The 27,669-nt window shown below is 33.2% G+C and overlaps 1 protein-coding gene and 1 pseudogene across 1 annotated transcript; both read left to right on the top strand.

Moving 5' to 3' along the window:
• The first annotated feature begins 8,501 nt into the window (after positions 1-8,501).
• On the top strand, positions 8,502-20,551 carry LOC107024800 (B3 domain-containing protein Os04g0386900-like). Its single transcript, XM_027918186.1, has 3 exons — positions 8,502-8,608; positions 15,899-16,063; positions 20,185-20,551. The coding sequence occupies exons 1-3, from the start codon at positions 8,576-8,578 to the stop codon at positions 20,491-20,493; spliced, it is 507 nt and encodes a 168-aa protein (XP_027773987.1). The 5' UTR covers positions 8,502-8,575; the 3' UTR covers positions 20,494-20,551.
• Positions 20,552-21,167: 616 nt separating this feature from the next.
• LOC107024799 overlaps positions 21,168-27,669 on the top strand; it is a 17,191-nt pseudogene continuing 10,689 nt past the window's right edge.

Below are 27,669 nucleotides of genomic sequence, written 5' to 3'. Positions count from 1 at the left end.
CAACAAGTTTCCTCAAATTTATAATGGGAAGAGTATCTAGTTCATCTTTAAGGTAAAAAAAAAGTTACCTCATTTAGATCCTCTTCATCATCAGATTCTTCCATTAATGAGAAAATGGAGTTGAAGACATTTTTAACATCTTCAACGGCCATCATTGAGGCATCCTCGTTGTTTTCTGCATCTTCTTCTGACTCACTTGAGGAATTTTCCAAGACTGCAAGAGCTTTCTTCACCGCCCGATTAGCACTAGTCTTTCCCCACGTATGAAGGATGTCGTTTTCATTTTCTGTTTAGTTGGAGTTTCCTTCTTATTGAAACCTTCCATGTTTTTGACTATTCTTTGAAACATTTTAGTCAAATAACTCATATCTTTTTCGTCTTCCAAAGCATCATTTTGAGAAACCTTTAATGCTACAGACTTCTCCTTTGTTTTGTTTGTTTCATCATACTCTCTTATACACTTGGGAACCTCCTTAATTAAACATCTTTTCTTCAAGTTCTTGGTAGGAATATGAGGACCATCAAGAACCAAGTCCCGCGGCTTACTATCATTCGCCATGATATAATTGTGCAGTCTGTTCTTCCACCATCGCTAACATTTACGGTTGAAACAAGGAGGACATAAGGTGGATTTACCTTCTTCTATACTTGGTGAGGACGCCATTCCTTCAAGATCTATTCTCTTGGTGTTAACCATATAGAGAATCCAAGGCTCTAATATCACTTGTTGGAATGTGTGCGTCCACTAACATCCAATGGACCAGGTCCCTTAACATAGTAAGAACAGAATGTAAGCACAAAAAATAGTCAGCATCTACTAACGTCAACGAACCAGGTCCCTTGACTCAGCAAGAACAGCAGCTGAAAAAAATGCAGAAAGTAAATGGTTGTAACTAAAATTTACACAATGATTTTACGTGGAAACCTCCTTGATCAAGGGAGTAAAACCATGACCTGTTGCAAAAGATTTACAATCGTCTTCACTAATCTTCTCAAGAAAAAGTGAAACCCGGTTGCAACCAATGTGAAAAAAAGTTATTAATCTCACGATCAAGTAATCTACCAATTACTTGAATAGCCTAAGCGGATACAACACCGCCCACGAAGCTATCACCCCTAGATAACTTAGAATTTGCTAGGAGGGTACCACACCGCCCACTAAACCACCTAACTCTAGATGACTTAGAATCTGACTAAGAAACAAAACAATGTTGCGCACTAAATAAGTTAACCTTAACTGATTTAGACTTTTACAAACCCAAAACAAATATCTGAATCCTTTATAGATTAGGAACAGATTTACAATGTAAGTACATAGACACAAGGCTCTAAACACAAGAAAGATTCTTCTTTACTCTATCATGTCCTTCTGTTGAGTTGAGCAATGTTCTTTCTTGAAGATGGCCTTCTTTTCAAGCTTGTGAATTTTCAGAGAAAATCCGAGTTTAATTTGCCAAGTCTTGAATTTGTGTTTGTTGGAAAGAGATAATATAATTCACGACAAATTTGTTGAAACCATCCCATTTGTTAGAGGCCTCCTGTTGGAAAAGTTGTGCACCTACCGCACCAGAGGTGGCAGCTTTTCTGACAGCTGTCTTTTCACCTTTTCACGTCGTAGTCTTGCAAGGACCAGGTCCCTTACAAACTTCTTCGTGAGTTCTTGAAAAGGTTTGTTATTGAGTTCCTTATTTGGATGAATGAATATAATATGGTGTTTGTGATGCTAAAAATATCAAACATAAAGAGTTTTTTTCCATTGTACAAACACCCTCATCCATTCTAATTGGTGTAGTACATTGATGCCTCACCAACTTTTGACGTGATAGTTTTACAGTTGTAATTAATTATGTCTCTGATGGAGGAAACTCTGCTTGGGACCAGGTCCTTGCATTTGTGAGATATTTATCTCTCCACTCTTCTTATTGGTGTAGGACACTGCACTTTTCACCTACCACATGACATGACAACTTTTACGGCTGTACCAAATTTGTATGTGGACGAGAGCACTCTTCTAGGGAGCAGGTCCCCGTATTTTTGAGGATCATCAAAACACCTAGAATATAACAATGTGGGTAATGAAGATCCATTTCTCAATATCTTGATAAGTATAATGCATTCTGTGAAAATACTTCCTAACACTGAAATTTGAAAATCCACCTGGAAGTTCAATGGTCAGCATATTTTGACTCAATTTCTATTGGTTCCTACTGCTAATATCTTTCTGTATAGGATCAAAGAATATGTTTTGAGTTCATGGCTCTAACAAATTCTACAGACAACACAAAGGAAGTATTATTGTTGGGTTGTACTGGCAATTTTTTCTTAAATACATATTCACTTTCAATGAGTAGAGTATGGGATCCCGGACAACCATGGTGTGTGCATTTCTACGTGTGTAATGGTCATGTGTTATCTATAGATACATTGCAATCTCCTGTCCATCAATCACAGATAAACTAATCCTCGATACATATTATGTTGTAAACCTTGACGTTTTGGTGGCCAGCTTCGAGCGAACATCAATTTGGCGACACGATGTCAGCATTAATCTTGACTGCAAAATTGATATCTGCCACGTGCTGCTTGTCAAAAGAATCTTCTTGCACTGCTTAGTTCTACTATAGGGATTCAGAACTATGTTGCTCGTTTTTATGTGCTCCAATTGAGTTACTGGCCCTCTAAAACTATCGGGAAGAGATAGTATTGAGCAGTTAGTGATTTTCATGTCCGTTGATGACTGGTCCTTCGAAATTCGTTTAAATAGACTTATCCATAGTTTGTTTATTGGAAGACATCTTGGGTTTATTTGTTTGTTATTAATGGTGCTGATGCGGTATTACATGATTTTGATTATGTGCAGGTGGACGGTATTGGGGGATTTATTTCTCCATTGGGGTAAATATAGTGCTTTATCACTTTATTTCCTTTTGATCATTGGGTTACTTTAGGGAAAGATCAACTAGAATTGTTCATTTAGAGAAATGGTTTTCTGGGCAAATGCTTAAGGACAATTTGCAAATGCCTAGGCATAACAATATGACATGGATAAGAGATTCTGGGCTGCCAGAAGGGAAGTATGTTGCTTTAACTATGCTTAAAATTTTGGTGGAGGTCTCTCTAAAATGTGATCTCTCTATGTTAAGTTAGATTGTGAGGGAGTATCATGCATATTATGAGGTTGTTGGAGAACTTAATCATGTCAATGATGGTGTCATTGCAGCCTTTTTATTATGATTTTCATACCACGGATATTGTGGTCTACGGGACAGTTATAGAAACCACAAGTTTTTTCTTATCACAGCCATGTCCAATCTGCAATGAACTATGCTGCTACACTAAAAAAAGCTTGGTATGAAGCTCTTGGTTTTTCTCATACGGGACTTTTTAGTGTTTGTCATTAAATGAACTTCATCCATCTTGAAGTGAATGTAACTACACCTAGATTAGCAGTGGTGTTGTTGGCAAGAATTCTTGACTTGAACCTTGAGGGCAAGGTTCTTATTGAGGGCGAGAGTATTTTTATGAATCATCCCTACCCCAAATACTATACTAACAAGTATATGACAGGGATAGGTATTGGGACAAGAAGGCCCAATACAAGCAACAAGGTCAGGCGATCACAAAGGATAATTTGGGATCCACAATGAGGGTATTGTTAAAAAGAACATGACATCATTATGAGAGGGGATCGTGAATTATGGGAAACACAGTTTCTACGTTTCTCATCCCCAATTCTGAGTCTAAGCTTCTCATATCCCTTCTACCGTCTATCAATTCCCTAGTTCTACGTTTAGTATTTCTACAATTCTGTTTTGGTTTTTGTTGTATGCATTGTTGCCTTTACTTTGTGGGTTTGTAATTGAACTCTAGTCTAAGTTAATATAGTTGAGAAGTTGGCTACTGTTACATTGGACTTGAATTAGTTACAGCTACGCAAAATATCTTGAACTATACCCCAAGAAGGAGACTATTTTTGACAAATTAGTGCAAAATAGCAATGAGGAGGAAAGAAAATCTAAGAAGATAGGTAACGACAAAAAGAAAGCGAATAAGACTCAACAAAACAAGACTGAGTTACGAGACAAAAGAGAGAACACAGAAGAATTTCAGCATGAACAACAAAGTATGTCTCATTACATCGATGCTTTGAAGAGGTTGGAATTATGAGAACAAATTGAAGAGCCTAGGGTGTTAAAAACAAATTTTTATCCTCCAAAATATAAATTAATGATCAACCTTTTTCAATTTCCATAATTTGAAATAACTAATATTAGAATTACTTTTTTTTAAAAAAAACATTAATTTGCAAGTTATTTAAATAGTTTTGTCACTTTTTATAATTTTTACTTAATTATGTCTGTAACTTTTATATTTTATGTATATTTAAAATCATCTCAAAAGATTATATTTTTCTAGATTATCTATTTGGTTTAAATTATGGGTATTGTTTTGAAGCATTTAAGAGGGAGAAGGTAGAAAAAGAAAACAGAGGAAAGGGGGGACATATGAAAGAATATACATATAAAATATTTGTAGAAAATAGTTTAAGAGGCTACAGAGGTTTAGGGTTTAATTTGAACTAATTTGTGGCCTTGGAAAGTTCTCATCTTGCTCGTCGTCCCAGTAACTGCTCGGGAAAAGGTAATATTTCCTTTACCTTTATTAAATTCATCTTCATTTCGTGTTTCTATTGTTTGAAGTCTTAGATTTTGATTATATTGTTGTTGTTTGCTTTCTGATCATTTCCTTAATGGTAAAACTGAGTTGTCGTTTTAGCATTGAAATATAGCTAAGTGTTACTTCTCTTGCTGATAAAATATATTGTTGCGTTATTGATCAAGTTTAACCTATGTTTCGATAAAAATCTTCCACAAGTTTTGTCGTAGATTTAGAATATATCTGGTTGAGTAGCATGCTCCAATACTTTCCAGTTGTGTTTAATTATACTATTGCTTGATTTTTGTAAATCTCAAGCAATATTTGCTTGATTTCCTTGAAGAACAAGTTTGTATGAATCAAATAGATTGATGATTAGTATAAAGCCCCAACTCTCAAAAATAGTTGTATTTGTTTGTTCTTACAAGCTGCCAAATATTTAATTATTGACATGTTGTTTTTCTACTTTGGATTGCCGTTTTTTTATATCATGAAATTGTTGTTATTTGTTTGCTTCCTTATTAGCTTATGATTGATAATGTGTTTATGGTTTATGTCTACTAATTATATGAGTTAATACTACGTGTTGCCTTATTAATTGTCAAATGTTTTCTTACTGACAAGGCGTAGTGGATGGAAAATTCAAAAGGAATCTTTACTATGAAGTCAACATATCATATTACGAGAAGTTGTAGAGATAATCTGGAGTGGGTGAACTATTTAAGGATAAAAGCTCTTCCTTTTAAAATTGCTTTCTTTCTTCGGAGGGTTTGGAGGAAAAGAATTGTTAATAATTACAATCCTTATAGAATGAGGATGCAAATAGTCTCCAATTACTATTTTTGTGTAAAGGGAGAAACGGAGATAATAACACATTTGTTTCTAATAGCCCCCATAGCCCAAAGCGATTGAGGAAGTATGCTTCATGTACAAGGTTTGATATTGAAGGGTTGCATCTACATATGATTATCAAATGGTGAAAACTAAATGAAAATACAAAGATTTAACATCTTTTAGCGGTGATCCCCGTTATTATTATGTGGGAGCTATAGAAGAGGAGGAACACAAGAAGGCATAGAAAGGAATCTTCATATAATAAGATGTACTATCATTGTGAATTGATTGTTCACCATCTTATTAAGGTGAAGTTCCATTCGATGAGAAACATTTCACATGACTCGATAACTTTCATTTGTTTGGTTGACATCCAATTTTGATTTTTGGGAAACTTACAAATACACAAAACTTAAGATAGCATAATCTAATATTTTCTACCATCTAAATTCATTACAAAATCTTCTCTCTCTTTTTCTTTTCTCTCTCTTCACCTCCGTATACATCTCCCCCAAAGTCACGCCTACAATTTACCAATGTATCAGTCCTTTCTTGTACTAAACAATTTTGAATTGCAACTATGTTATTCTAGAACTTATCATCAGTTTCAAATTCCAAAAAAAGTAGAGGAATTTATTCATCATCTATTGCGTTTTCAATATATCAAAATATTGAATTAAAATAGTTTCAGTTTAGTGATTTATGTATCCGTGAGCAATGAAGATATTGTTTCTCATCAATTGTTGAAAATATATCCCAACGGCGCAAAGAAATTTTAATGAAGGGGGGGAGATGGAGTCGAGGGTGTTACTACACAACCTTCTCTGCCTAAGATTTAATTTTAATGCATCTGCTTGATATTAATGTATTTACTTATGTATTGTGTTTATGTTTCAACTATTTGATACATTACAACTTTGTTGTGTACAAATCGAATACAAATTTTATTGTTGATACATAACCCCAGTCATTTTAAACATAAATCAGTATTATCATGTTCATATATATGTATCTAATATTTAAATATGAAAAGATTGGGTGTTACTACATAGCCTTCTCTACCCAATTTTCAAATTTCTAATGTATTTGGTTGATATTTGTGAATTTACTTATTCTCATATTTATGTTTCAACCATCAAGTACATTGCAAGTTTCATATGTTCTATGTATCGTGTACAAATCTTATTGTTGATACATTACTCCAATTATTTCAAGCAGAAATCGGTATTAATCATGTTCATGATTATGTATCTAATACATAAATATGAAAAATTAATTATATTTTAGGAACCGATATATATAGCCACTACTGTTATTTATCTAAAAGGGTTATGTATCGGGCTATGTATCTGAAAAGGAAATGTGTCTCCAACAACGATTTCATCGCTATTGAATGATTTTCTTGAACTATTTTAAAATTTTGAATTTGTTACGAGTTATGAGGGATTCATTAGTTGTGATTTAAATGTGATTGGATGAATTATGAGAGGATTAATTAATTTTCTATTACTTTCCCTTTTTATAAAAGCAACATAATCTTAAGTGATGTATCATTTGCAATTAATTTGAGAACAATAAAAAAATTTAAAAAATTCGTGATTGCGAAACTTCCTGAATAAGATGTAATTTGCCCTTATTGCCATGTGATTTATGTACTTTGTACATATTTTATAGTATTAGCAGTCATTTCAAGAAATAAAAGGATGATTATTTTGTTTCAAAACATACGTAGAAAATTCAACATTCAGCCTCCTCATATGACTCATCTTTTATTTTACAATCCCATTGGGATTCATCTACTGCAACAGAGATGTTTATCGCAAATTTACAAATGTTCTACAAAAGTCCTATAAAATTATAAGATTTCGGATAAATTAGGAAACATGCGGATACATAGGTGACGGATTGTGAATAATAAATTACTTAATGGGATGAATATTTCTGATAAGGGAGGGATGTCTTCGAGAGGGCATAATTGTTATCGAACTCCCTAATAAGTCAAACGTTGAGGCTTCCGTTTCTTCATGTGTTGTGCACTGGGAGGGAAGCATTTACGTAGACTCTCACTTTTAAAACTACATATATGAGAAATGCCTAATCATAAATTACTATATTCATTTTTTTTGTAAGATCATAAACTACTATATTCATGTTCCCTTAACCTTTTTATTTTGGGAAGTTTTCCATCAAACTCATTGTAAACTAAAGTAGCATCCTATTCTTAAATAAATGATAAAAATTTAAATACAAGCTAATGAAATATCATGACCATTTGATATCACAATTAAAGTAACTGAGAAAAGTTATTTTTGATAGAGAAATTGAAATAAGTTCCCTATGGTTTATCAAGCATCTGAAAAGTTCATTCTTACGTCGCATAATATGAACAGACCAGATATGATTATAAAGCACATTTTTATCTCACTTAATATGAGTTGTCCACAAAACACTATCAAGTAGATCATTTAAATACACTATGTAGCAGACCATGCACATGAGTGACAATAGAAAGGTATTACCAAAAAATTTGTCAAAATAGAGTTAGAACACTATGAATGAAGAGATTGTTTACTTGATCTGTTGTTTGCCTTCTCTCGGTCTCATCACAACCTAATAACTTAAGACAGTCATCTTTCAATGTCTCCTTTCTTTATCTACCAAAAAGCACAAAAGAGATTCTTAAATGGCACAACCTACTAGAAAAAATTAATGAAACACTTCCAAATAACACTCCAAAAATGTAAGGTACTTGTCAATTAAATAAATTTACTAAGGTTTGCACACAACTACAAAAATAACATTTAGGGACATTTGTATAGAGGCAATAAATAAATTGCCGCTAAACGCGCCCTACATTCGAGTATTACTGTCATTTAGGAATTTGCCAAGGAAAAAAATATAATTACTAGAGATTAAAAGTTAATTCTGCTATATATTATTACTTAATATGTATTATTCCTAAAGTTTATTTCCCGGTTAAATCCCTCTACCAACAAATTCACCAACACAAATTAGGGCAAACCTCTCTTCCTCATCTTCCAAATTCACCCATACGAATTAGGCAAACCTCTCTTCCTCATTGGCCATGGCACGAACTCGTCTCTCTCATCCTTACCAGGTAATCTATGTACTCTCCTTGTCTCTGTTCCTACTCTCTCACTAGGTCTTCTTTTTTTTGATTTTCCAAATCCATCTCTCTTTTGTTTCCTCTCCCCTTATTGAATTGATGTAGGTTCATGCACTCTCTCTTCACGTTTTTCATCGACCAATTTATTTAATCACATATGTGTGGCGATGTGTAATGATACATGCGTTATTTATTTCTTATTGATTCAGTTTTTCTGTGAAAATTATTTTTCCATCAGTTAAAAAGTGCAATTTTGAGTATTTGTAATATTATGAGTTGCTATAGAGATGATTTCCTATAGACCCTTGGCTCAAAAGAGATGTTTCTGAAGCAGAACTGGTAAAAATATATGTCAGCAAAAGAATAAGAGATAAAGCAGGGAAGCAACAACGAGAAATATACATTAAAAATAAGAGAACACACAACTACTTAATAATATTACTGAAGTAAGGAATAGAGAGTAAACATATATATATATATATATATATATATATATATATATATTTGTTGTCATTCTCCTAAATTAGCAAACTTCAAGAACTATTGACAATCCTAAATTAGAATCTAAAAACATGAGTATTAGATAAATTTAAGCTCAAGATTACACACTAAGATGGGAAAGAGGCAATTGAGAAAACTTTCCCAACGAAAAGATTCCGAATACTCATATCTCATAAGTAGGTTGTCAAGTCATTTGAGAATCCTTATTCTAGTATCACCAAATCCAGTACAAACCAAGCGCTAACTATGATAGCTTTAATTAAACCTGTCAAGTAGAGAATTTCTTAAAAGAAATTTAAGGAACCACATTCCCATCAACTTTTTGAACAAAAGTAAGCAATTTCATGTATTTTTGGATTTTAAAAAAAAAGGTAGATACATCACTGACTTTTATATAAATAACACAACAATACACATACCTGAAAAAGTCAAATTAGTTGAAAACTGAGAAAGAGGAAAAATCTTTCTTAGGACTTCAAGTGGAGGATCTCTTGGCAGGATTCATGCCTGCCGCACTTCTACAAAACTCATGCTAATCTACGATCACCACTTTCGTAAGCATATCTGAAGGATTGTCATCAGTGTGTATCTTCTCAACCTCAAATAATTTCTCTTCCAGGGCCATTTTAATCCAATGATATTTTCTACTAATATGGTTGGACTTAGAATGAATGGTAGAGTGCTTGGTGAGATAAATAGCACTTTGATTATCACAAAATAAGACAAATCTTGATTATTCAAAATCAAGATCTTTGATAAACTCTTTCATCCAAAGCAATTCCTTGGCACCTTTGTTAATGTCAATATATTCGGCTTCTGTGGTAGATAGAGCTATGCACTTCTTAAGTCTTGATTGCCAAGAAATAGTTCCCCCTCCAAAAGTGATCAAATAGCCAGAAGTGGAATTTGAATTGTCAAGATATCCTCCCAAATCAGAGTCCGTGTAGCATACTAGTTCAGACTTGCCACTACCAAAGCACAACTCCATATCTGATGTACCCTTCAAATATCGTAGTATTCATTTCACTGCACCCCAATGTTCTTTTCCAGGATTGGAAAGAAATTTGCTGACGGTACAAAGAACATGTGCAATATCTGGTCTAGTGCAAATCATAGCATACATCAAACTACCAACCGCAGAAGAATATGGAATACTCGACATCTCATTCTTCTCTTCATTAGTCGATGGACTTTGAGTCGTACTCAACTTAAAGTGTTTAGCAAGAGGTGTACTAACCACTTTTGTCTTTGTCATGTTGAACCTCTTGATTACTTTCTCAATATACTCCTTTTGGGATAGAGATAACTTCTTCTTTTGTCTATCTCGATAGATTTGTATGACTAAGATCTTCTTTGCTGGCCCCAAGTCCTTCATCCCAAACGAATTGCTTAACTCTTTCTTAAGGACTGAAATTCTAGATTTATTTTTGCCAATAATCAGCATATCATCCACATAAAGTAGTAAGATAATAAAATCATCATCAGAGAACTTCTGAAAGAATACACAATGATTTGAAGAAGTTTTCTTATATTCCTAATTTTCAATGACAGATTCAAACTTTAAGTACCACTGCCTTGGAGCCTTTTTCAAGCCATACAAACTCTTTCTCAATTTGCAAACATGGTTTTCTTTCCCATTTACTACAAAACCTTCAGGTTGCTCCATGTAGATCTCCTCTTCTAAATCACCATGAAGAAAGGCAGTCTTGACATCCATCTGATCAACCACTAAATCTAGACTTGCGGCTCAGGCTAGAGAAAATTTCATCAAAATCAATCCCCTTTCTTTGACCAAAACCTTTGACGACTATCCTAGCCTTGTATCTAGGTGCAAATGTATGTTGATCTTGATTTAATCTAAATATCCATTTATTTGTTAAATCTTTCTTACCTTTCGGTAACTCCACTAGCTTATATGTGCCATTCTCGTGAAGTGACTTCATCACGGCTTCAATGGCTTCTACCCACCTATCTCTATGAGTATCTAGCATGATCATAACCTTCAGGTTCTCCCATCTCAGTCAAGAGGATATACTCATAAGAAGAATAACGTGTTGAACTTCGCTTTTCTCTAGTAGATCTTCTACAAGTGGTTTCTGGAGCTTCAAAAGCGGTCATCTCAACATGAGTTTGTAGATTATCAACCACAACATCATCAGTTGGAACAATTATATGTTCTACACTCTCATAATTATCTTGATCATTACCTTGGATTCCCTCATGTGTAGAAGATATCAATAACAGGAATCGGATCAACATCAACTAAGCACTCATCACTATAAGAATCTAGTTTCTCAGTCTTGTCAATATCTTCAATAGTTTGATCTTCAAAGAACACAACATCACGACTTCTAATGAGTTTCTTATCAATTGGATCATAAAAGTGATATCCAAACTCATCTTGACCATAACCAATGAAGATGCACTGCTTAGTTTTAACATCCAATTTCGACCTCTCATCTTTTGGAACATGCACACAAGCTTTACACCCAAACACTTTCAAGTGATCATAAGAAACATCCTTATCAAACCAAACTCTGTTTGGAACATCACCATCTAAAGCAACAATAGGAGACAAATTGATAACATAAGCAACAGTGTTAAGTGCTTCATCCCAAAAAAGAATTTGGAAGTTTAGCCTCTGAATGCACACATCTAACTCTCTCAACTAAAGTTCTATTCATCCTCTCTGCCAAACCATTTAATTGAGGAGTCTTCTGATGACGAATTCATTGCGATTTGCAGTAGTGATCAAAGGGATCAATATACTCACCACCATTATCAGTGCGAATACATTTTAATTTCTTACCCGTTTGTCTCTCAGATAAGGCTTAAACTATTTAAACACATCAAGCACTTGATCTTTGGATCTTAAAGGATATACCCAAATTTTGCGAGAATGATCATCAATGGAAGTAGCAAAGTAAAGTGCACCACCTTTTGACTTCACTTTGAAAGGACCACACAAATCTGAGTGTACTAGCTCCAATAGCTCAGACTTTCTTGAAGGAGGATGACTGTGAAAAGAAACCCTTTTCTGTTGCCCTGCTAAGCAATGAACACATCTTTTCATCTTTGTTTATTTCATACCAGCAAACAAATTCTTCTTAGCCAAACATGTGATCCCCCTCTCGCTCATATGACTAAGCCTCTTGTGCCACAATTCTGATAAAGTCTTGCTCTCCACCAAATTTATAGAGTCACCAAGAATTGATCCTTGTGTTACGTATAAATTTGAATGTTTTCTTCCTCGAGCTAAAATCAGTGAGCCTTTGGTGAGCTTCCATTGGCCATTGCACAAGTCATTATGATAGACATCATCATCTAGTTGTCCTATAGAGATCAAATTTAAGGGAATATCTGGAGCATGCTTGACATTCGGAAGGACCAACGTTGAACCGGAAATGGTTTCCAAACAAAAGTGCCAGCACCAAACACCTTAACCTCACCAGCATTAACCATCTTTAACACCTCAGAGTTAACAGAAGTATAAGATGAAAAGAAGTCTTTTCTTGGTGTGACATGTGATGTGTCTCCAGAATCTACTATCCAACTTGTATCTTGAGATACAAAATTGATGACGTCTTTATCACAAGCGAAGAGAAGGCCATCTTGGACAACAGCAACAACATTATTTTCATTGTTTTCTTCCTTATTCCCTTCTATAAGATCTTGCTTCAATTGTTTACAAAATCTTTTAAGATGTCCTTTCTTTCAAAAATGAAAACATATAATATTTGGATTCTTGAATTTTGACTTGCCGGATCTCTTGTCTTATGTCTCCCTCGATCTTCTGTATATAGAACATCTGAATGTGAAGATGTGTCTTGAGATTTTTTTCTAACCTTTTCATTCAACACACCACTCTTTGCATATTCCATAGTCACCTTTCCACCAGTGGCGAATTTTTTAAAGAAACACAAAGAGTTTCCCAAGAATCCGGTAGAGTATTAAGAAGCCAAAGTCCTTGTATTTCATCATCAAAATTCACACCCATTCCTGATAGCTGATCAAGAATACCCTGAAAATCATTTATATGATCAAGAATAGGACTTCCCTCCTTGTATTTTAAGGTCATCAATTGGTTTAACAAGAACTTGTTATTGCAGGTTTTGAAGCGTAAAGCGTCTCCAACTTTTCCCACAATGCTCTAGCATGTGTCTTATTTACAATATGGTTGCGAACATTGTCTTCATCCCATTGTCTTATATATCCACATACTTTTTGGTGCTCAAATTTCCAATTTTCATCGATCACATTCTCGGGTTTATGAGCAGAAAAACCGGAAGATGCATCTTCTTCACGAACAATATATGTTTCATCTTGCTTTTCCATATGTTGTAGTTTCTTCCGTTTAGACATACCATCTTTATCATATTCCCCTCCATATAGATAACCTTATCTCTGATACCACTTGTTGTGACGAAAAGATAAAACCAAAAATCTAACAATAAAGAACGCCAAGTTTAACGTGGAAAAACCCTTCAAACCGAAGGTAACCACCACGGGATCAACAAGATCCGAATTGCTTCACTATATTAATAAGAGGGTTAAAAATATTATTCTAATGGCTACACAACAAGTGCCAAAAGAGAACAAACAATAGCTACACCAACAAAAGATAAATAGAAAGAAACACCACCCAAACTCAGCTTCTGTTCGGAACCTAAAACAGGATCTTTCTGACCTTATGATCCGATCTCCACCGTTCAAATAAACCACCAAGATGTCCGGAACACTCAGTACAAATTTCAACATGATCCAACGGTTAGTTAATCGGAAAACACAATCTGAACGTTTCTGGTCGGAAAAAAGATTGCAGCAAAATAACCCTTTTCTTTCTCTCTTTTCTCTTGTTGAAAGCTCTCTCAAAAACCTCTCTTATGTTCTAATGTATTTCAAAGACATTACCAATGAAAAATTAATTATTCTCTCAAGACCATCCTCTATTTATAGAGTTGTGCTTTTCCTTACAAAGCCAAAACGAACTACATGTAGGATTACAATTCCAATCATTTTCCTAATAGAATTGGAAACCAAATAAAGAGAATAATTTCAATCCTTTTTCAAGTAGGATTAGGCCATGGGCCTTTGGATGGAACATGGGCAATAGCCCAACAACAGTAGTTCTCCCAACTATTGCACTAAGAAAAGTGAGTTTTGCACCTAATGGACCAGCAATGTGCAATTTGTTAGTGGATGGTCATGAGGACTATGCTACCATTCTACTTACATACTTCACTTTTTAAACAATGTTAAAAACAATTGACAATGAAGATTAGATATTGGGATTCATAATAGGTGTACAACAATATTTGAAAGATTATACATCTTTACATGTGTATAACGTCTTTACTTCAGTATTTAAAAAGCTCATAAACATATCTTGGCTAATTATGAACCTGAAAAATGCACACTCTAATTGTTTCATTCAAAATCAATAGAATACAAAATTTTAGATTCCATCTCTGACAAACATAATATTAAATATATTAGGTGCATTATCTACCTCAAATTAGTTGTTAATCCCCACAAAATACATCAAAAAGGCATAATGCATGTCGAAAACAGGAACAACTGCTAACATACATATAAAACATCTAGTAGACATATTGTTATTAAAGAATCCCACGAAAATTACATTTGAAAGAGGTAGAGGTGCAAAGCGGACATGGACTGATTGCTTCTAGAAATTATAGAGAAATTTTTCAGTTTCTGGAATGATTAAAAGATTGATTTAACTTAAAATTACGATTTTTCCCTTGTTCGTCCACTAAACTCCCATTTCTCTAGAGTGGAGTAATAAAGAAAGAACATTTAAACAAATTCTTATCATGCAAATATAATACATCAATAAATTACTTAAAAGCAAAAATAAGGTAGATAATATTACATCATAGCAAGAAAATAATAATTATGAGACAAGTGAAGAATAGATAAAAATGTAGATTGATTCTTGGAATGACTATGGTACTATATGAGTCAGAATTAAGAACAAGAAAGTAGTATTTAAAGGTTTGCGTATTTTTCAAACAGAAATGAAAATAATTTCAACTTTTTCTAAACAGAGTGAAACACAATTAGTGGTAGTTAAGATTAAGCAAAAGCAAAAAAATAGTAACATAGATTGATTTGAAGAATTAATGATTAAAAAATGTAACTAATAAACATTTTAAATATTTTATAATACATCATATATAAATGGAAAATAACTGAAAAAATGTCAAAATTATTGAGTGAAAAAAAAATGTCATTCTTGGGTTTAGAAGCATGTTACATTACATATAAATGGGAGATTGATGAAAAAATAGATTTTTAGATCATAATTTTTTTATAATTACAATGTATGATAGTTTTCTTTTCCCGACAATTCTTAAATACTTCTTTGAAAGTTTTAGAAGATATTAAATTATAATTTCATTATAGATATACAATTAATTCACATAGCTTAGAAACTTCAAAAGTATATATAAACCCCCACATTATCTATGCTAAAACCTTCAAAAGCAGACATAACGATCCCACATTATTTGTGTTAAAATTCAAAAACAACCTTGAGAAATCGTTACGTAATTTGATTTTGTAATTCTTTAAGTCAAAACAATCTCGAATGCACCACCTCTTTTGAAACGAAGTATCATATTATATAAACTAGTAAATAGGAATAATTTTTTTTAACTTAATTCACCACATTATCATAATATTTTTCTACTTCTCTTTCTCTCAAACCCCCAATGTTGATTATAAAACTTATCTGCTCTTTTCATTATTCTTTTTTAGGGTGGATCCTCTTCTGAACAAGTTCCAAACCAACAAGGTGAATTCATCATGACTGAAAGCATTGGAAGTACAGAAATCAACAATGATGAAGTTTTGCCACTTTCTGATAAACCCTATGTTGGTATGGTTCTTACTAAGAGCAGTATCAAACCCATCTACAGTTTGGTAACTCTCATTTCCTCCCTCCTATTTCTATATAAAACTCTTTCTTTTTGTTAGTATTTATTCACAAACTATTCCTTGTAGTGGGGATTGTAATCCTTAACTAGAGGTTTTGTGGTGATACAAAATCATCTTTTTTAGGATGCCTCATAAACTATTGTTGGTTTTTTTGGGGTGGACATGAATTTAGTGGGACTATGGGTATTGGATTTGTAACAACTCTAGAGTATACCCTATAAGTAAGAGAACCTTTAAGTCTCCATACGGCATACTCGAACTTTCAGAGGTATTATACAAGTCCTTAGACGTCGTTCATCGCATCATTTGAAAAGTAGTGCGAAATTAAAGCTTTTCATAACAATATTTCAAATATTTATAGAATCATGAGAAAGAACTAAGTCTTGACATGGACATCTTAGACATATAAAATATGTTGGGGTCACAGCCCTTACATCAATTTGAAAAGTAATTATAGTCTATTACAAAGTCTTTTTGAAAGGAAATACCAAGTATTCTTGAGAGAAATTTAGTCTCAACCTTTGCTTCTAAGAGACTCTTCACTTGCCACCTACACTTGTAGAAATAGAACAACATATGAAATTAGCACATTGAATGCTCTAAGTATGGTTAACATGCAAGAAAACCATGCTAAAAATGGGAATTTACTTTAAAACATATTTTTCATGCTCTTTTGATAGAAACCTCATAAAAAAAGTATAAGAACCACCTTCAACTAACTCATAAGAGACAACCATAATCATATACATAAGCCTTTAAACCTCCTATCAAGATTTATTCTAAGACCCACCTAAATAAGATATGAAGAGACCACCAATACTACCCCTTCACATCCACCTAAGTGATTCTCCATACTTCCCAAAGTAAGACTACTCCCTTCTCATAATTTAGACTTCCCACCTAAGGTTACTCTAAGACTCACCTATGTAAGACATGAAGAGACCGCTCATACACCCTCTTCAAGTCTACCTAAGGAATCCTCAAAGCTACTCTAGGTAAGACCTTAAGCCATTTAAGAGACAATAAAACATTTAGAGGACTTCACATAATACTCTTGGAAAAGACCTAAGGAACCCATTCTAGCATCTTCAAAGCCTACACATGTCATGTGTTTATAGCGTCCCATTCTACTACCTACACCTTCTGGAACCTATCCAATAACTAGAGTGTACATTTAACATGAAGAGAATAGGCACTAACTGACATAGATACTAGCTAGATATAGAATCTGAAGTTACCCTACTCTGAAAAGGGTGTTCTACTTGCCAAGGGTAGAACTAAGAACATCCCATGTTGGCACATGGTTAAGGAATATCAAGGATTTCTTTGTACTCTAGTATCATCTTAAGTAGATCTACTACCAAAATCATATTCACTCGGTGCTTTGTCTTTATTCTCATTGAGTAATCATTCACTAAGTGTATTAGAGTAGTACTATTGCTATGACGTACCAACTCTTAACACTTTTTCTTTCCAAGGAAGGGTCCACCAGGGCTGCCTACCAAAGGGCTATTTGGATAGCTCTTATGACTTCCTTAGAGATTGATTTATGTAATTCCAGCCTACCTATTCCTAAGTCATCATTCCACTCAAGAAGGATATCATTACGGTCTTTTACTTTAAGGCTTCTATTAACCTTCTTTTCTATATTCAAGGTTCTATGCTCTTGACCTTCTTTTCTTATTCAAGGTCCTATATTAGTCATCCTTAGAATGGCACCATCTTAGGTCTACCGATCCTATACTTTCATTCATCATTCATACATACACAATAATTACAAAGGTTCCTAAGCCTATTACGTCAAGAGTTCACATTTACATAACTTTCATATATCAAGTAGAGGGACCTAAGTCTACTAATCAAGACACAACATAATTATATCATGTATTCGATAACATTCAAGTACCATGTAGGGACAACTAAGTCTACCACACAAGATACAACATTATTCTATAAGGACACTTCTTAGTCTTTCATAATCATATATCATCAATTAGAGAAGAATCACAACATTAACTCCCATACAAGATCATATAGCCATTACAAGAGTATTTTACTTAAGAACTTCACATTATACAAGATCACACATATATCATATCATCCTTCACTTTACATATTCATATAAGCCATAACATCTTCTATTGATCACATTACTTCACATAGTAATACCGAAAATTCCATTTCATAACAATTATAACACATAGACACTACCACCATAAGTGGACCATACCAATCAATACAATTCAATATAAATTCAATACTAAAAAGAGGAATTAGGTCAACTCACCCCCTCACAATCATCATCATCACCATTCTTTAGCCTTTTCGACCAATTTACTTTACAAAGGCTCTTACCAATAGCCATGTACACAATACTAAGCCAACAACCAATCCATATCAATGATCCAACAACATAAAATATGAATATCATCATTATAAGGCAGGTTATAAACAATTCTATCATGATTTTTACATAATTCAATATCCCAATATAATCTACACATGAATGCACTAAGATCAAGCCATGATCAATTCACCCACTTTAGAGAAAAAATTAGGAATTCAAGGAATACATGGGTTCATGGATTTTTTGATCTTAAAACATTAAATTAACATCAATTACTTCACAAAACATTGATTTAAAACTTTTCATTCAAGAACCCATGCGCAGAATTAAAAATAGGAATTTCTATGTTTTTAAACATCTTTGGAAAGCCTTTGAAATTGGCTCATTGAATGGAAAAAGAGTCAAGTATGAAATCATCATACCTTAATTGAAGAAATCTCACGAAATTAGGCTTGAAAACTTGCAGAATTTGACCTTCTTCCTTGGAACTTTAAGATCCTTCAAGAGGTTCTAATTAGAGAGAATTTGAGAGAATGGAGAGTTAATAATTTTTGGATTCTAATTGAGGGTTGGGGTTTTTGATTAGGGTAATGGGTTTACAATGACTTTAAATACACATATAATACATCCCCAAAATACCCCTACATTAATTGGACCTTTTTAGACAAGTCAAACATGACTTAAATTTTCGGAATTATCGTCATGGAACAAGTCCGCATCGCGGAGCTGTTACCTCAAGATTTTTCAAAATAGAGTCCGAGACGTGGACCAAAAATTTGACACTTGGTGAACCATGTCCACAACGCGGACTGGTTTCATCTATGCACAATTTGTTACCGCCTTAGGCAGCTTGTTGGCCCAAGGTTAGGTCCTCCTCAAGGAACCTAAGGCGGTCCTTAGGGGAGTCGTAACCAGACTGTTTTGACCCTAAATATAGTCATCTAGGTGTTAGGGTCATCTGCACTGATTTTAGACTCCAAACAACAAATAAAAACACATACAACATACAAGGACACACTAGCACACGCTCAAGACTAGTTCGTCCTTGAACGTTTTGTCTTCCAAATTCCAAAAATTGACTTCTAATGCTAATATTCATTATTAACATCTTATTAACTCATTAATCCTTGTGAGGCTATAGATAACCTGTTACAAAAAACCACTACGTATGGAAACATGCATTAAAATACTTAATTATGCTAAAAAGACATTTTTGTGAAAATAATGCGTTTATTAAGTTGGAAAACAATTTATGTACACAAGGACATAAGACAAACCATAATAGCATTCTTATATGATTTTTCATAACATACTAGGACCATCACCTTAGCAACCCTAAAAGCATATTTGTGTTTATAATCACCTTTAGTTACAGATATCAACTCTAGATCCCCAACTATACTAAGTATCCATTTAGCATCATCTTAGTTACAGATATCAACTGTAGATCCCATCATAATCCACATTCATACATAAGTGAATAACCATGTTCATCATAACACATAAGGAGAGTCATATCTTAACAATTTAGCATCATCTTAGTTACACATATCAACTGTAGATCCCATCATAATCCACAATCATACATAAGTGAATAACCATGTTCATCATAATACATAAGGAGAGTCATATCTTAACAAGAACCCTATCAACGAATACGTTCATATATATATATATATATATATATATATATGGACAGTTCAGGTTTTTCTGGATTCTAGACTTTTATTTTGGTAAATTGTTTTTGAATGTTTGACAGTACTTACCCAAGAAAATGAGCAAAGAGCTTCCTTTTGCTGGAGCCCCTGCAGTCCTTTCTTATGGTGGAAAGAAGTGGAACTTGATTTATGGTGGAGCCAAAACTAAATACAAATTTAGTACTGGATGGAAAACTTTTGCGGATGATAACAATCTAAAAGAGGGGGATGGACTTGTGTTTGAACTCTCAGAGTGCAACTCTGACAAAATCGAATTCAAGATTCAGATTCTAAGAGAAGATTTTCCAGCTGAATTGGTTCCTGAAGATGTGGAGGGTATAAACACTGACAACCCAATAATAATTGATTGAAAACTTTATCATCTCTAGTAGAAATTTCAATTTTCAAGAAAAAACATTATCAATTCCTTTTGTTTAAATTTCAAAAAATAAAAACTTTATCAATTCCAATAGTTTCATGTCTGATGTATGCCTCATTTTATCAATATTGCTTTTTGGGTTATGTAGTTTAATAATGTTGATATTATTTATAAAAATATGTATTACATTATTATGCAATACATGTACAACACATGTGAAGAGATAGTAATATATTAAATGCAATTAATTTTGAAATTTCTATTTTTTAAAAACTTGCGAATCTAAAATTTCCATTTTATGTTAACTAATTCAAACTTCATATATTAACAAAGATTTGCATCTGAAACTTAATGATTATGCTTAAGCAAGTGCCCGTGATAAAAAAAAAATGGCATCCTCACTGTAGTCCGATGTGAATTTATGCTTATGTGTTTTATCACATTGTAGAAATTTAATCATATCATCATTTTATTTCTTAAATATCGTCATATTGGACTTGTTTTTGCTCGTCTTCAACTAGTAGGAAGTTTATCCATGTGAATATTGAAAATTCAATTTAAATAAATAAAAAAATTGTGAAGTTCATAATTTATACAATTTAAGAGAGAAGTGAACAAGAGGTAGATAATTATATATTTTAAAAATGTAATTGGATGATTAAGAATATGGTGAGGGTTAGTTTTTAAATTTTTTCAAAAAGGAAAATAATGGGGAAAAAATATATACTCTCTCAATAGGTTTTTTTTTTTTTTGATTTTGCAAAGCCATCTCTGTTCTATTCCTTTCCCCTTATTGTATTTATGTAGGTTAATACACTCTCTCTTAGCCTTTTTCATCGACTGATTTTGTAAATGACATATGTATGACGATGTTTAAAGATACCTGCATTATTGATTTCTTATTGACTCAATTTTTCTGTGAAAACTTCTTTTTCCATCAGTTAAAAAGTGTAATTTTGAGTATTTGTAATATTATGAGTTGCTACAGAGATGATTTCCTATAGTCTCTCAGCTCAAAATAGATGTTTCTGAAGCAGAACTGCTAAAAATATATGTCATCAAAAGAGCAAGACATAAAGCAGGGAAGCAACACTTAGTAATATGCATTAAAAATAAGAGAACACACGACTACTTAATAATACTACTGAAGTAAGGAATAGAGAGTAAACATATACATATTTGTTGTCATTCTCCTAATTAGCAAAAGAGAATCTCAAGAACTATTGACAATCCTCAATTAGAATCTAAAAAATGAGTATTAGATAACTTTAAGGTCAAGATTACACACTAAGATAGGAAAGAGGCAATTGAGAAAACTTGCCTAATAAAAAGATTCTGAATACTCATATCTCATAAGTAGGTTGCCAGGTCATTTGAGAATCCTTATACTAGTATCACCAGATCTAATACAAACCAAGTGCTAACTATGATAGCTTGAATGAAACCTCTCAAGTAGAGAATTTCTTAAATGAAATTTAAGGAATCACATTCCCATCAACTTTTTGAACAAAAGTAACCAATTTCTTGTATTTTTGAATTTAAAAAAAAAAAGTTAGATACATCACTGACTTTTATATGAGTAACACAACAATACACATACCTGAAAAATTTGAATTAGTTGAAAATCGAGAAAGAGGATAAACCTTTCTTACAAGGCTACTGTAGTTCTCCCAAATATTGCACTAAGAAAAGTGAGTTTTGCACCTAATGGAGCAGCCATGTGCAATTTTTTAGTGGATGGTCATGAGGACTATGCTACCACTTCAACTACATACTTCTCTTTTTAAACAATGTTAAAAACAATTGACAATGAAGATTAGATAGTGGGATTCATATTAGGTGTACAACAATATTTGAAAGATTACACATATTTACATGTGTATAACGTCTTTACTTGAGTATTTAAAAAGCTCATAAACATATCTTGGCTAATTATGAACCTGAAAAATGCACACTCTAATTGTTTCATTCAAAATCAATAGAATACAAAAATTTAGATTCCATCTCTGACAAACATAATATTAAATATATTAGGTGCATTATCTACCTCAAATTAGTTGTTAATCCCCACAAAATACATCAAAAAGGCATAATGCATGTCGAAAACAGGAACAACTGCTAACATGCATATAAAACATCTAGTGAACATATTGTTATTAAAGAATCCCAGGAAAAATTACCTTCGAAAGAGGAAGAGGTGCACAGAGGACATGGAGTGATTGCTTCTAGAAATTATAGAGAAATTTATCAGTTTCTGAAATGATTAAAAGATGGAGTAAACTTAAAGTTACGATTTTGCCCTTGTTTGTCCTCTAAACTCCCATTTCTCTAAATAGGAATAATAAAGAAAGAACATTTAAAAAAATTCTTATCATCCAAATATAATACATCAATAAATTACTTAAAAGCAAAAACAAGGTAAATAATATTACATCATAGCAGAAATAAATAATTATGAGACAAGTGAAGAATAGATAAAAATGTATATTGGTTGTTGGAATGACTATGGTATTATATGAGTCAGAACTAAGAAAAAAAAGTAGTATTTATAGGTTGGTCTATTTTCCAAACAGAATTGAAAATAATTTCAATATTTTCTAAACAGAGTGAAACACAATTAGTGGTAGTTAAGATTAAGCAAATGTAAAAAATAGTAACATAGATTGATTTGAAGAATTAATGATAAAAAGAATGTAATTAATAAACATTTTAAAGATTTGCTAATACATCATATAATAAATGGAAAATAATTGAAAAAATATCAAATTTTGAGGGAAAAAAAAATAAATTTCATTCTTGGGTTTAGAAGCATGCCACATTACATATAAACGGGCGATTGATGAATAAAATAGATTTTTAGATCACAATTTTTTTTATATAAACCCCACATTATTTATGCTAAAAGCTTCAAAAGCAGACATAATGATCCCACATTATTTGTGTTAAAATTCAAAAACAACCTAGAAAAATCGTTATATAATTTGATTTTGTAATTCTTTATGTCAAAAAAATCTCAAATACACCACCTCTTTTTGAAACGAAGTATAATATTATATAAACTAGTATGTAGGAGTAATTTTTAACTTAATGCACCACATTATCATATTATGTTTCTACTTCTCTTTCTCTCAAACCCCTTATGTTGATTATAAAACTTATCTACTCTTTTCATTATTATTTTTTAGGGTGGATCGTCTGCTGAACAAGTTTCAAAAAGGTGAATTCATCATGATTGAAAGCACTGGATGTACAGAAATCAACAATGATGAAATTTTGCCACTTTTTGAAAAACCCTATGTTGGTATAGTTCTTATAAAGAGCAGTGTTAAGCCCATCTACGGTTTGGTAACTCTCACTTCCTCCCTCCTATTTCTATATAAAACTCCCTCTTTTTGTTAGTATTTATTCACAAACTATTCTTTGTAGTGGTGATTCTCATCCTTATCAAGAGGTTTTGTGGTGATACAAAATCATCTTTGTTAGGACGCTTCATAAAGTAGTGTGGGATTTTTTGGGGTGGACATGAATTTAGTGGGACTATGGGTATCGGATGTGTAACGACTCGAGAGTATTCCCTAGAGGTAAGAGCCCCCTTAAGTCGCCACACGGCATACTCGACCTCTCAGAGTTCTTATACAAGCCCTTAGACGTCGTTCATAGCATCTATTTGAAAAGTAGTGTGGAATTAAAGCTTCTCATAACAATAGTTCAAATATTTATAGAATCATAAGAATGAACTATGTATCGTCATGGACATCTTAGACACATGAAATATCTTGGGGTCACAACCCTTACATCAATTTGAAAAGTAACTATAATCTATTACAAAGTCTTTTTGAAAGGAAACTAAAACATAACTATGTCCTCGAATCATAGGAGGACATACCAAGTCTTCTTGAGAGAATGTTAGTCTCAAGCTTTGCTTCTAAGAGAATCCTCACTTGCCACCTAAACTTGTAGAAATAGAAAAACATATGGAATTAGCACATTGAATGTACTAAGTATGGTGAACATGCAAGAAAACCATGCTAAAAATGGGAATTTACTATAACATACTTTTCATGCTCTTTTGATAGAAACCGCATAAAACAAGTATAAGAACCACCTTCAAGTAACTCATAAGAAACAACCGTAATCATATACATAAGCATTTAGACCTCCTATCAAGAGTTATCCTAAGATCCACCTAAATAAGATATGAAGAGACCGCCCATACAACCCCTTGACACCCACCTAAGTGATTCTCCAGACTTCCCAAAGTAAGATTATTCCCTTTTCATCATTTAGACTTCCCACCTAAGGTTACTCTAAGAATCACCTATGTAAAATATGAAGAGACCGCTCATACACCCTCCTCAAGTCTATCTAAGGAATCCTCAAAGCTACCCTAGGTAAGACCCTTTCTATTCAATATGCATTAACTAAGTCAACCATATTCATTAAGACATTTAAGGGACAATCAAAAAATTAGAGGACTTCACATAATAATCTTGAAAAAGACCTAAGGAACCCATTCTAGAATCTTCAAAGCCTAGCCATGCCATGTGTTTATACCGTCCCATTCCACTATCTACAGGTTGTGGAACCCATCCAATAACTACAGTGTACATCCCATATGAAGAGAACATACAATAACTGACATAGATACTAGCTAGGTATGGAATCTTAAGTTACCATACTCCGAGGAGGGTGTTCTACTTGGCAAGGGTAGAACTAGGATACACCCCATGTTGGCACATGGTTAGGGAATATCAAGGGTTTATTTATACTCTAGTATCATCTTATGTAGAGTTACTACCACAATCATATTCACTCGGTGCTTTGCCTTTATTCTCATAGAGTAATCATTTACTAGGTGTATTAGAGTAGGTACTATTACTATGCCTTAACAACTCTTAACACTTTTTCTTTACAAGGATGGGTCCACTAGGGCTGCCAACATAGGACTATTAGAATAGCTCTTATGACATCCTTAGAGATGATTTTATGTGTTCCATCCAACCTATCCCTAAGTCCATCATTCCACTCAAGAAGGATATAATTACAGTCTTTCACTTTAAGGCTTCTATTAACCTTATTTTATATATTCAAGGTTCTATGCTCTTGACCTTCTTTTCTTATTCAAGGTCCTTTATCAATCATCCTTACAAGGGAACCATCTAAGGTCTACCTATCCTAGACTTTCATTCATCATTAATTCATATACATACATGACAAAGGGGCCTAAGCCTACTACGTCAAGAGTTCACATTTAGATAGCTTTCATATATCATGTAGAGGGACCTAAGTCTACGAATTAAGACACAACATCATCATATCACGTATTCAATAATATTCAATTACCCTGTAGGGACAAAAAAGTGTACCTGACAGGATACAACATTATTATGTAAGGACACTTCTTAGTCCTTCATCATTATATATCATCAATTAGAGAATAATAATAACATTAACTCCCTTACAAGATCATATAGCCATTACAAGAGTACTTCACTCAATAACTTCACATTATACAAGATCAAACATATTATCATATCATCCTTCAATTTACATATTCATATAAGTCATAACATCTTCTATTGATCACATTACTTCACATAGTAATACCGACAATGCCATTTTAATAACAATTATAGAAGATAGACACTGCCACCTTAAGTGGATCATTCCAATCAATACAATTCAATATCAATTCAATACTAAATAGAGGAATTAGGTCAACTCACCACCTCACTTTGCATAGGCTCTTACCAATAGCCATGTACATAATACTAAGCCAACAACCAATCCATATCAATGATCCAACAATATAAAATATGAATATCATCATCATAAGTCATGTCATAAACAATTATATCATGATTTGTACATAATTCAATAGCCCAATATAAACTACACATGAATTCACTAAGATCAAGCCATGATCAATTCATCTACTTGAGAACCAAAATTAGGAATTCAAGGAATACATGGGTTCAGGGAGTTTTTGATCTTAAAACATTCAATTAAATCAATTACTTCACAAAACATTTATTTAAACCTTTTCATGCAAGAACCCATGCGTAGAATTAAAAATAGAAATTTCTATGTTTTTAAACATCTTTGGAAAGCCTTTAAAATTGGTTCGTTTAAAGGAAGAAGAGTCAAGGATGAAATCATCATACCTTAATTGAATAAATCTCATGAAATTAGTCTTGAAAACATGGAGAATTCGGCCTTCTTCCTTGGAACTTGAAGGTCCTTCAAAGGAGGATATAATTAGAGAGAATTTGAGAAAATGCAAAGCTTATAATTTTTGGATTCTAATTGAGGGCTGGGGTTTTTGATTAGGGTAATGGGTGTATAATGACTTAAAATCCATATATAATACACCCCCAAAATACCCCTACATTAATTGGACCTTTTTAGACAAGTCAAACTTAACTTAAATTTTTGGAACTATCGTCGGGGAACAAGTCCGCGTCGCGGACCTATTTCCTCAAGATTTTTCAAAATAATTTTTGGGACAGTAGAGTCTTAGACATGGACCAAAAAATTGTCCCTTGGTGAACCATGTCCGCAACGCGGACTATTTCATCTATGCACAATTTGTTACCGCCTTAGGAAGCTTGTTGGCCTAAGGTTGGGTTCTCCTCAAGGACCCCTAGGGGGGCCCTTTGGGGAGTCGTAACCAGAGGGTTTTGACCCTAAATATTGTCATATAGGTTTTAGGGTCATCTCCACTGATTTTAGACTCCATACAACACATAAAAACACATACAACATACACGGACACACTAGCACACACTCAAGACTAGTTTCCGGACGTCTTGGTCGTCCTTGGACGTTTTGACTTCCAAACTCTACAAACTGACTTCTAATGATAATATTCATTATATTAACACCTTATTAACTCATTAAGCCCTTTTGAGGCTATAGATAACCCTATTTCATTTTGAGGGCCGTTACTGTCACGACCCAAAACCGAGCCGCGACTGGCACCCACATTTTCCCTCCTATGTGAGCGAACCAACCAATCTAAACCTTAACATTTCAATTTAATATCAACATAAAGCAATGCGGAAGACTTAAACTCATTAATAAAAGACAATTCAATAACTTCTAAAATTCAACATCTATTATTTCCCCAAAATCTGGAAGTCATCACCACAAGAACATCTATGATCAA

This window comes from Solanum pennellii, chromosome 7, assembly GCF_001406875.1.
Source record: "Solanum pennellii chromosome 7, SPENNV200".
Lineage (NCBI taxonomy): Eukaryota > Viridiplantae > Streptophyta > Magnoliopsida > Solanales > Solanaceae > Solanum > Solanum pennellii.
Note: the sequence above shows the minus strand (reverse complement) of the source record. Positions and strands in the feature narration are given on the sequence as shown.